Raw genomic sequence first — 12,561 nt, forward strand, 5'->3', positions numbered from 1 at the left:
CCATGGAAGGATTATTTGCGATAGTTTCATTGTAACCTGCTGCGTGGCTTTCTCACTATCATTTTTGCCTTCATTCATGCCACCCAGTTGTTGGGAAACTAAGCTTTGGATATACTTGGTTCTTACCAGCACTGTCACTCCCGTTCCCGTCCTTTGCCAGCTTTATATTGTGCTCTTACACACAATAGCTTATGATGGGCTTTTTTTAATCCAGGTTTTATTTAGGTTTTTTTGTTTGTTTGTTTGTTTTTGTTTGGGGTTTTTTTGTGGGTTTTTTTTTTTTTTGGAGCCCCTATAAACTTTTGATATCCCAGTGTACATACCAGGAATTTTCTCTGCTTAACTTCCTGAAGTTGATTTGAGCCTCTTTGAAGTTTCTTTTTGTACTTCCTACATGATGTTTGGAAAGAAACACAGCAAGGAGCAAATGCTTTCCTTGTTAAGCATCTGTATGCTACTGAGGTGATTTAAAGGATTTGCATTCTATCCTACTCAGCTATAGCTTTTTCAAGCTGACAAACACTGGTGGGCAGAGGCATTCCAAATATGATCCTTTCAGTGCGAGTAAGGCAAAGGAGACCAGGACTACTTTGAGTGTTCAAATGTGGATGCAGTGATGTTTTCTGTTTCATTCTGATGAAAAATAAAAATGTTTGCAGAGTTTGAAGATGGTCTTCTAGAACACATATGTCATCCGTAGCCTTAGTGTTGGGAAGGAGCAAAAATGGTGAAACAGCTAACTAGGAAAGGAGAGGAAATTCAGCATATGTAAATGTAAAGGGATGCAAATAAATACTGATCTATCCTAGCCAAAGTCAATTATGGGCTTCACAGTAACTATTAGTACTTGGGCATTTTGGATTATTGCAGCTAGCGCTGCAAGAACATTAACGCAGTGGGAGTAGCAATCTAAACTGTAAATACGATGCTAAATCCAGGGAGTACCATGTTTGAACAATGTGGACCCTAATCCTTACCCTTCATCTTAAAAGGATGTACAGGGAAGTACATGAATGAGAAGTACAAAGAATGGCAAGATTTGCCATAAGGTATGGAACTGCTCCCAAAGAACTGTATATTCAGCTTTTCAAAAAAAAATGGAGACAAGATATGGGTCTCTAAATTAACAGGTGGCATACAGATACTGATCTGCTGCTGATTTGAATGCAGTATCAGGGATATTAAATGAAACCATTAGGAAGATGGTTTCAAAGAAAGAAAAGAAAAAAGTTGTTCACACAGCATGTAGTCAAGCTGAAAACCGCCTTGCCTCAGGAAGTTACATACCAGAACTTTGCATCAAGTCCATTAACTTACAAATTACTAGAAGAAAAAAACATTATATGCTAATAGATAAATAAATGATCTGTGGCTCAGGAAGTCCATGAAGTACAAATTGTGATTCCCCACACTTTTTATAGGACCTTGTATCAGGGTCTCGTATGATTAAGCACAGCTTTCTGACAGGTACGACTAGATCACATGCTCTCCATGGCAGGGCAGAGGCCTAACTTTGCATTTGAGAGATTCATCTTTACTGAATGCTGAAAGTATTTGGAATTCCACAAAGCTCTCCGATGTTAAAATTCTTTAGTATAATATGCAGAACTTTCTGTAACTGCAAACTGTTCTTCACCCACAGTGTGTTCTGAGCTGTTCCAATTTCAGGTCAGCATAACAATAAAACAAGTTCCTACCCCCCATAATATCAATCTATAAGCTAATGTTTCAAGGACTAGTGTGTGGAAGCAATAAATGTGAACATTTAAGAAAATACACATCAATAGGTTTAAAACTTTTTATTGTGCTGCCAAGAGCCAAATTACAAGAAACCGCCTTACAGTTAAAAAAGTAAACAAGCAATCTGCTGAACCGCAGTGCACTCCGAGTGCCACATATGCATCTATTTTTCAGAAAATTATATCTGCATTTCTCTTACAAGAGCACAACAGGAACCAAAGTAAAAGAGTGTAATGGATACAGCACATAGGATAAATCATATCTTTAAAATAATAATAATAAAATAATAATAATAAAAAAAAAACATTTTACACCATGTCCTATATCCTGCTAATATTTTCAGAATATGGCCTTGATTGTAAAACAAAAGCAAGCATTTACAATTTCTGGATAAAGACTGCTTACTCTTATGCAAGGAATGGATGTTTTGTCTTGACAAAATCTCTGCAGTAACTGGACAGAAACATCTCTGTTTCAACATCAGATTGAGTACAAAACACTGGGGAGACCACATTTTTTCTTACTGGTGGTTGGAAACTGAAGTTATATAAGCAGAAAAAATGTTGACCCTTAATGATACACCTATTTTTTCTTTGATGCAAACAGCTAGAACACCTTTTTGATATTCTAAAACAAAAAAAAATGGTTAATCTTCAGATTAATAAATTAGGTCATTATAATAATAAATTAGGTTTTTTTTTTCAGTTTTAAAGTTCAGCAACCTCTGACCAAGTATTTAGAACAATACTTGAGAGTTCCTTTACAAAAAATACATTTTCTTTTCACATTAAGCATACTGGGTATCTGTGTCTCTTATGAGAAGCATTTGTAAAAGAAAAAAGGCAATGCACAAATGGGTAATTAGTATAAAAGTGCCAAGACCTGTTTGGAAAGTAACATTGTATTATACAGTCAGAGTTATAAATGAGGCAAGCTACAACAAACTTCCAGCTTAATGTGGACAATATTCCAGTAGTTGTTTCAAACAATTGTTTGAAAAAAAAAAAAAAAAAGAAAAAACCCCTAAAATCCAGGAGCTCATGGTGTTATTTTATGGAGTTGATTAGTGCTGCATGTATATTGTCATCAGTGTCTCTAGCCAATGCATTCATTAAAAAGCCTTTTTAAGGCTAAGCAGGAAAAGAAAAATAAGAAACACCCTGAAATGTAGCAAGTAGCAAGAGCAACGCTTACTGCTATAACCGTGCACATACTGTACACACGCCAACACAAGAGTGCACACACACACACACACACACACACACACACACACACAAACACTTTCAAATCAAATCAAATCAAATCAAATCAAATCAAATCAAATCAAACTGTAGGTAGAATGAGATGCTCTTTTCTTGTCTTTCCTAAACTCACAAGCGATTAAGCATTGATATGAAATGCCTGTTATTTGTTTCTGCTCTGGGTAAAATCTCTCTCAGATAAAAATACATTCAACAAGAAAAAAAAATAGAAAAAATATATACTGTATACATAGTATTTTATATATACAGTATATATATGTATAGTGTATATACACATGCATGTATATATACATATGTATACCCACATGCATGTGTATATACATATATATACACAAACATACAAATACTTTTTGTTGTTTTTAGCATAATTATATTTACATAAATATTCCTATAATGCTAAAGTTTAAAGAAGCATGATCTCCTTTTTTTCTGAGCTTCAAAAAAGGTGCTTGAGTAATATACAATTAAAATTAAGCAGCTTCCTAGCATGGAAGTAGTTTCTAAATCTGCATACCAGTAAATAAGAACATCAACAGGAAAAAAAACAACAACCTTAAAACAGTCTCTTTTTTACTCTCTTGTAAGCAAGAGCTTTGTCCAACAAAAATATTTTTCCTTCTCCTGTATGAACAACCAGAGATTGATATAAAATAACAAAACAAAACCACAACAGACAAAACAAACAAACAAAAGCCCCTGGAACTGCATGGTGTTCTTGACTTTTCCTTCCTTCTTTCAATACTGCTGTCAAAAGATCCAGTGCTCATATCAGGAATTACTTAGGCCTCAGTCATTTGCTAACTCTGCTGAAGTCTGGCTAATCTAGCCAATCAGCTTTGAAGAAAACAAAAATAAAACCAAAAAGCAGCACAAGATATAATTTTATACATCCTTAATAAACCCACCCTTTATTTTCTGCTATAATCTTTTCCTTGCTATTTCATTAACTACTGCAGCTTCTCATCATATAGAAAAATATTTGCAGCTACACCACACCTGTGATGTGACAAATTCTGTTCTAGGAGTATATTACTGTAGCAACAGCTGAAAAAAAAAATCAGACCTTTTCATATTTTTTTCATCTGGGGTTAGGCTTTGGGTGCAACAGATGCAATTTCAGAGCAACAAGGAAAACCACTATCCTGCTGCTCGGCAGTTTGTTTTCTTGTCTAGCCAAGCATGACCAGCTTTTCTTCTATGAAGCTTCCTTTTACCTCATTGCCTATCCCTAGCCCCTGATTCCCCCTCCCAAAAAACCTCTATAGCTATGTTACAAGCAAATACATCTTAACAAGTTTTAAAACTTTGGTTCTAAGAAAACACTTGGTCAGTTATCTCAAGGAAAAGTGGGAATGCTTTTTCTGGCACATTGCAGGAGTCAGAGCTCATCCCAGTAAGGTCTTAGAGCTGTACATGTAGTCACAAATCCAATACAATCCACTAAGCAAGTGCACAATTCTAGTTTTATTTTAATAGCAGACTGTCTCTCTCTTTCTCTCTCTCTCTTCTCTCTTTCTTAATCCTTGGTAAGGGTGCAATTCTTCAAACTGTTTGATAGAAATTATCTGCCTGTAGGTTGTTCTGTTTCTGCATGCTGTAAAATCCACTGTATCTTGAATCTGGGTCTGCAATTCTTAGCATCCTCTGAGAACTGTCCACCTGGACCATGGTACCTTTCTTGCAGTCCACATACACCAGTTGATTATTTAGGCAAGAGGGCTGTTAAAAGAGAAAGGAAATACTAAGTTAAACAATTTTTGTAGTCCATACATAATTAAAAAAGTTCTTTTCATTCAAGCACAAAATGAAATAAAGCTGGCAATGAAAGAAACTAGACTTTTGCCCAAGTTGGTAAACGCTTATGCCAGGCACAGTAACAGACCAACACTCTCTTTAGAATCACCATTTTTTGTCTTCTGAATGGAGCTCTGGTATTCTCATATCCCAGCTGGGCTGGTTAAACTGTTCTCTGTTAATCTAGCACCACGCAAGGGCTTAACCTGTCGCACCATGTGTGCAGTGGCTTGTTTCCAAGACTTCAACAGCCTCTTTATTGCTGAACATTTACAGCAATGTTTTGTTCCTGGTTTCCAAAAAATGTGAAAGTCTGGAAATAGACAGAAACACAGCACCTTTGTTGGAGCTTTGTAGCAGGACACAGGAATCCACTGCTTTTTCTGATTGATGAGCAGGAGAACGATGATCAGTAACAGTGCTATCATGATTGGAATTGTCACCAAGGCAACAGAGCCGACCGAGGCATCCTCACTGGGGTGCGGCCCACTGCCACTCCTGTACTCTCCCTGGAGATGGTTCATATCTGGAAGGCAAGTGTGAGCATTTGCTAGCGATTACAAATGGGCCTTGGCCATAATGAAGGATGTAATTCCAAAAGTCTCAGTCGTACGTCTTGCCACTCATATGAATTTGGACTTTCACTCCTGAAATGTCACCTTATGGATATAAATTAGAACAACCAAAAGCTAGTACCTTGTGTAGTGACTATATTAGGCAGCAAAAGGCCATCAAAAAGAGAGGAAATAGCAGGAATCTAAAGCACAATAACGAACAAGTCTGACAATAACCTTGTAGCTCAATTATGTTTGCATCATCTTATCTGATCACAACCAAATTCCCATTTATTAAAAAAACCAAAAAATCAGTCTGTTTCCACGTTGATGGAAGTCTTTTTTTTTTCCTTAACTTTTAAAACCAGTAGGACAAATATGATGTGTTTGCTCTCTCATGTGTTGAGACCATATTACAATACTTTCACCACTCACTCTGTGAAAACAGACCACTGGCAGTCTACTTAGAATGTAAGAAGTTTTGCATGTAATTTCAAAGAATGGTAATTTTCAATTACATATAAAAAATTCCACACTTTGCAATGTGTGTTTATAATCCCTAGCCAGGATAGTTGCAACCCAGCTACTAATGCCTGTGAGAAATGAAAAAGCTGTAATTATAAAAGTGTAAGCTTAGAACTTTGTAAAGCAGTTAAATTTCATGCATCCTTTCTCCAAACAATAGTATGCTATGAGGTCATCCTCAGATTTAAAAAAAATACACACAAGTTTAGGTTGTTCTTCAATTACGAACGGTTAAAGACAGTGTCATAGAGTGCTTCCTCTTCCCTGGAATAATGATTGCAGCACAGTTTTAAATAAAAGATATATTTACATACTTAGACAACTTTATTAGCTTTGTCTCATTATACCTGAGATGTTTTTTTTTTTTAAGCTCTGACATTTGCCTACGATACATGTTAAGCTGTGGTACATGTTTTCCATGTTTGTTTATCAATAGAAGAAAATCAAATTAGGGTCTATCAACTCCAATGGTCTTCTTTCTAGTTTTTGAATCAGAAAAGACATTGCAGAACTCCATCATACCAACACAGATGTTTCTTCCATGCAGAAGATGGAATGATAATGAGACCAAATTGCATAAATGTAATTTAATAGACTGACTCATCTTTACTCAAAGCAAAATGCATGTAAGAGTTATGCACTGAAGAATATTCTCAGACAACCACCTTTTCAAAGCATTACATAGATGCTACCTGAATAGAACAAGTAGATGCATTAAACATGGGGAATAAACAGGCCTGTGTTATCCCAGTTTGTGTCAAATCTCACCTCTGTGAATGTGGATTATGTCATTTTCACTTGGTGTTGGCCAGTTTGGTACTTCTAGTTCAACATCTCCTCGATGATTTGTCTTCTCAATGGGAATGTTAGTGGGTTCAGGTACATACATCTCTGTGAAATGAGATAAATGTGTTTCACAAATTACAGGCTGCTTAACTTCTCAGTGCTGCTCTTAATTCAGGAAATACACTCGGCCATCTGCAGTGCTTTGTCCTATGAATTCTTTTATTTGTTTCAGAATTTTCATCATTATTAGTCTGGGATTTTGTTTAAAACTTGTTTCGTAATGTATGCAGGATAGATGCCTGCTGCCATTATCATTATCCTAATGTGAATGGGATGATGGAGTGATGTGGACAAATTTGCTTTTGAAAATACCATTGCAGAATACATGCTTCACTACAGGCTTGCTCCTCTGCAATATTAAAAAAAAAAAAAAGAAAAAAAAAAAGAAATAAGAAGGGAAGGCTACATCTTCCCAGCTGATATGTAAACAGTCACTGCTGGGTTCTTTGCCTTCCTTTATTTGCAATTCTCAAAGCAGGGGAACTGCAAGAGGTGGTACTGCTGAATCTCCTCAGTTGTCCTGTCAGAAGTAGTTACCAGCTGACTAAGGTGAGCAAACTTCTGCAGAAGTATGTCAGGACTTACATTAAAAACCAGTTGCAATTCTTATGACCCTTCTGCCCATCGCCAAGACAATTTCATATTGCTTTTAAGCCAAGTTAAAGTGATAAATAAAGCAATGTGGTATTTGAAAAGTAACGAAGACACTCAGAAAAGACAAATATTAATCACTGTGACATAATCTGCAGAGATGTAAGAATATTAATTTTCCCACTTCATTAACATATTTCCATAACCTTGTGGAAGGACAAAGCGGGGCAAGCAACTGATTTTTGAATTCACAGTTCTCAGAATAAGTGAAATTCAAACTATGTCTTTGCACAATGTGCCTATCTGTTAAGAATATTAATTTTCCTGAAGTCTAAAACTCCGTTGTCTTTGTGGTACTGTTCAAACATGGACTGACATTCAAAAAACAATTTAACCCCCCCTTATTATTGGTCCTGGTAAACCAGCATCACAGTGAACTGGGCTGCCACATCACATTACCTGGACACATGGGACAGCAGCTTCCCTCCACATTGATGGGTTCAGCACATGGGAGAGGTGGGCAGCTGACAGTGGAGCAGAGAGTCTGACCCTGCAGGCAGTAGCAGTGTGTGCAGCTGTCAATGTCCCAGCGTTCCTCATCTGCGTATGTTTTTCCACTGAAGTGGCAGACGACTTTCTTTGGAACTGCATCTTCTGTTGAAGGAAAACAGTGCTGTGATCATGCAGTAAAGGCTAATTACACAAAAATCTGATTTTTTCCCTAAACGCAGAAGTGAAATGATTGCTACAAAGAAATCCCAACTGTAATTAAAAGACTCTCTCTTCATCTTTCAGAAAATCTTTGTTAAAAAGATGTCATTTCTGCTGCTTTATGAAGTATATAATTAGCCTGGGCTGCTTCTCCTCATGTTCTTAATGCAAGAGGCTAGAGGAAAGATGACTGGGACATGAAAAGATGATATAAAAAATGCTGTGAAAATGAAGAACTGATTCTTTTATGTTTGACTATTTGAGACTGCCAACTACTCCTCTTCCTCCTTGTTTCCTAGTAAATCCTGTTAAACTAAGAAAAAAATCTCCTAACCACCTAAATTTCTAATTCGCAAGGTTTGAGAAAGATGAAGTTGGTCTAGAACACAGGAAAAAAACCAGATTAGGCAGGATGCCAAGAAGGATGAAGCAATTTGCAGATGAAATAACTAGAAGTGCTTAGACTATATCTTATGATAAAACACATTTGAAGAGAATCTGATCATTCCCTGCAACTGTGTCAACCCCAGGAAAAGGGCAATAACTAAACTCAGTACATTTTTTCACGCTTAGTATTATATAAATGGGAAATCAGTGTGATCTTTCTGCCTAAGCATTCAGTACACCATTTTTTTAATGTTGCATCCTATGCAAGCCTTTTAGGTGGTCTTCAGTATAACTTCTATTTCACTGCAAAGGTAGTAATGAATTGCTTAGCCTAGGAAGTGTTTTGCTGTTGTAGCACTTTAGAGATAACCAAAATAAAACCACAAAACAGAAGCTCCAAAAGCCAAGCAGCACCTCATTTTCATCTTAGCTTCTTACTACCTTTATTTCTTAGAGGCAAAAATTATGATGATGAAATAAACCTGCTGATGACATGAATTTGCACATTAAACATATGCAGGATGTTACAGAATGAAATCACAAACTTCTTAAACCATCGGATAAATTCTGGTTTAACATTCAAACAGATGACATATTTAAATATTTCAGTTAGAATTACCTGTCAAATATAAATAAAAAACCCTTATTAAATAATTTGGCCATTAGTAAAGGTTTTAATTAGTGACAACATAATAGCCTGACATAATCTGGAACAACAAGGTTAGCAGTCAGCAGACCAGTGCAACAGATCTGGACAGAATAAATTCAAATGCAAAAGAAGATAATACTAATAGAATTATCTGAAAAGCACAAAGGGTTCCAGAGATCCTTGGTATGGGTATCCCATGGCTTCTATGGCTATAAGTATGGGTCCCAACCTCCCCAAGTAGAAGATTTCATAAGTAAATGTTGGGTGCATATGGGAAAGGAAAAGTGGGAGGAAAAGGTGCAGAAAGCTCATTAGGTTTTTATCCAGATGATGTGCATGTTGACATAGAGCCAGTGGAGCCCTGTGTTAGTCAGCAAGCAGATGTGGTTGGGGACAAGGGTGAGGCCCAAACACTCCTCTCCTGCTCATTGCCTATGCAGACATAAAGCTGTGTACTGCCTGGGCACTCAGGGCTGATTTGCTTCCGAAGTGCTACCTTGCCCCACTCGGGATACCTTCTTCAATTTAGCAGCTGGTTTGTCTGGAAAAGTCCTTTAACTCGCTCAGAGTTTTGCAAGTTTGTGAGGAACACATCACAATTTAACACAGTAAATAGTTTTTAGAAGAATAAACAAGGGTAAAATCACAATAGCAGTGTTGTACCATTAAACCTCAAGAGGAAATTTTGAAGTCCTAATAAAGTATTATCCTGTATGTGTCTCCTGTTTTGGTGTCCATCCCTATGCAAGTATAAACAAGGATGAAGATGAAGACCACAACACCAATAGGTGCTCAAGGATAGTGGAAATGAGTCTTGCTGTGTCTAGCTCTACCTGCTTCTTTCAAATTTCCTCTAGCTGTACTAGAAAATCAGTCTCATCTGGTAAACAGTCATTGCTCTGTTTTCTGCAGAAGAGTGATCTTGTCTCTAATCAAACAGATGCACCCCTTTATCCTCTCTAAACTAGAAGATTATTTTTCCAAATGAATCTGTCTTTGTAAGAAAAAGAAAAATGTTAAATACACAGGATGACTTTGAGGATTCAAAGAACAAGGCCTGTAAAATTTTGAATTTGAATTTATACGAACTGGATCCAGAAAGAAGCAGAATAAAATACAGTGCTAAAAGCATACATAATTTTTGAAGTTCCAATCAATGAAGAAGACCTGTTTCCACAGAGTTTGCCTATGCCCAGGGAAGTGATTGAGTCACCACCCCTGGAAGTATTTAAAAGATGTACAGACACAGCACTTGGGGATGTGATCTAGTGGCAGACTTGGCAGCGCTGGGTTAACAGTTGGACTCAATCTTAAAGGTATTTTCTGACCTAAATGATTCTATGATTTTAAACATTTTATCAACTATTACATGAAAACAGGTAGGAATAATCTGTACAAAGATGTGCTTAGACCACAAAACATAGTACAACTTAGATTATTAAAATGTATCATAACTGAAAATCTTCATATCTAAGCATTAATTAAAATCTGGCTTCTATATTTTGTATTGCTAATCAGTTGCTACTAAAAAAAATCATTAAGCTTTTATAGCTCACACATTTAAGTATTTGTAATATTATGCAACTATAAAGGATTCAAAGTCAATTAATTAAAGCCATATCTACATGTTGTGTGTATATATTTGCAAACTTGACATGTAAGGTGTAGACAACAAGTTTTAGAGGTTTCATTTTTGTAGTTCATGGCACTAGTCCCTTCCTCACCCAAGCATTCTCCACTACAATACTAAGACTCATGTTCTGACTCTTACTGGTTTGATTGCCCAACTCTGCATACATTCTGTATTTTTTTTAATGTTAAAATGTTTTCTGAATTAAAATTTATTTTTATGGCTCAAAGTCAATCACTGGAAGAAAAGCCTGCAGAAAGTCTAAAAGCCAAAGAAATTCTAAATTCTCTCCATTTTTTATGCAAACCATAAGAAGAAACAGTGATAGGATAACATAGAACTTTCCCCTCGAAATGTCGTCATCAGGAATCTAAGTATGATTCCAAAGGCAACTGAAAATTGGATACTTTGTAACTTTTTCAGACATTCTTTCATGGAATTCCTTGTACATCATATAAAACTGTATCATCTATTATTAAAGCTGGTTTATCTGCAATGAATTAAAGATTTCAACGGTTGTATCAATGGTACATGTCTGAAAGTACTTCACAACCTTTCTGACATGTTTCCAAAGGAGAATCGTATTGTTTATAGATGGGCAAGTTGATTCACATGTTCAATTAAACATTTAAAGCCCATCAATTTTACTACATTCCTTTTTATGGAACTCTTGTCTACTCTATATCCCCCTGCTACTTTTGGAAATGAAGGTAAGTAAGCTATCCAATTTTTCTCTATTAGCAGCTTCCATTCTACAGCCTTTGTACTTACTATGAACTCAAAAAAAAGTAATCTTTAAATAAATACTCCTATTCAACATAAAACAAAAAAGTGATCAATAATATCAAACTCTGCAACTTTAAAAATGCCTGGCAATTTCCACTATCTACAGCATCCATTGAAGTTCTAGTTCCACAGTTCTAGTTCCGTGCAATTTCATAATGCTTCACACCTCACCTTCTGCACTCATAATTAATGTTTTCCTCATATTATCACACAAATCTCAACATAACCTATGTTACCTGGCAAATCTTCCTTTAAATAAAACAATTTTTGTGTAATGTCTTCATCTAATAAGGTGTATTACCAAAATTTCAGGAGGATGTCCCCTTGAGTTTGTAGGCAAATTACATGTGTATCTCCATGCACTTCTACCTAAAAAACCACAAATCATGATCCTCAAAGCTCCCTATGCATATTTCACTCTCCAGTTCAACTGGAGGCACAAACTGCATCTCCCCAAACCAAGGGAAACATATTTCAATTTGGTAATAAAACTTCTTTCTTACTCCCGAGAAGGGAACAGCAAGTTAACTATTTTTATTTGCTCACCAATACAGTAAGGACAACATTGTCCCTTTCTCAAAACAGGTCTCTCACAGGATACCGGTGGGCAAGACTCTGAGTAGCATCTAATCACACCATCCATGCAAATGCAGCTAGTGCACACATTGGGCTTCCAGGACTCAGCTGTCAGAAAAATATCTCCTTCATCGTTTTTGCAGTAACTGGGCATGCTCTCGTTGCTTGATGAGGAGGGCTGAAGAGGCTCATCTGTAAATATAAACAGATTAAGTTATTTAACTTACAGTGGCTAACTAACTTCTGTCATAATTCCTTAACAAAGAGGTCACTCTTGAAGAACACAATGGAACACACTGGCTCACTACTTCAACAAAAGTAGGACAGAGTCTCATGCCTCTTCAGTCCTTACATGTGATGAAGACCTCATGATGTGCTCTAGCATAATATGTAGACCTTTATTGAGTTTCAAAAAAAAAAAAAACCCAAACAAACAAAAAACTCAAACCAAAACACATTGGAAAAAGGACAGCAAAGAACAAAATAATCACCATCTGAATCAGCACCTAA

At 36.3% G+C, this 12,561-nt stretch overlaps 1 protein-coding gene across 4 annotated transcripts in view; it reads right to left on the bottom strand.

The window, feature by feature from the left end:
• Nucleotides 1–1,784: 1,784 nt before the first annotated feature.
• CRIM1 (cysteine rich transmembrane BMP regulator 1) overlaps nucleotides 1,785–12,561 on the bottom strand; it is a 197,224-nt gene continuing 186,447 nt past the window's right edge. For all 4 annotated transcript variants that reach the window (XM_032682577.1, XM_032682574.1, XM_032682575.1 and 1 more), the window contains 5 exons: nucleotides 12,022–12,243; nucleotides 7,772–7,966; nucleotides 6,644–6,766; nucleotides 5,135–5,322; nucleotides 1,785–4,721 (listed from right to left, as the gene is read on the bottom strand). In XM_032682577.1, the coding sequence (XP_032538468.1) occupies nucleotides 4,545–4,721; nucleotides 5,135–5,322; nucleotides 6,644–6,766; nucleotides 7,772–7,966; nucleotides 12,022–12,243 (905 nt within the window). In that variant the 3' untranslated portion in view covers nucleotides 1,785–4,544. The remainder of the gene's footprint in view (nucleotides 4,722–5,134; nucleotides 5,323–6,643; nucleotides 6,767–7,771; nucleotides 7,967–12,021; nucleotides 12,244–12,561) is intronic.

This window comes from Chiroxiphia lanceolata, chromosome 3, assembly GCF_009829145.1.
Source record: "Chiroxiphia lanceolata isolate bChiLan1 chromosome 3, bChiLan1.pri, whole genome shotgun sequence".
In the NCBI taxonomy this organism is placed as follows: domain Eukaryota; kingdom Metazoa; phylum Chordata; class Aves; order Passeriformes; family Pipridae; genus Chiroxiphia; species Chiroxiphia lanceolata.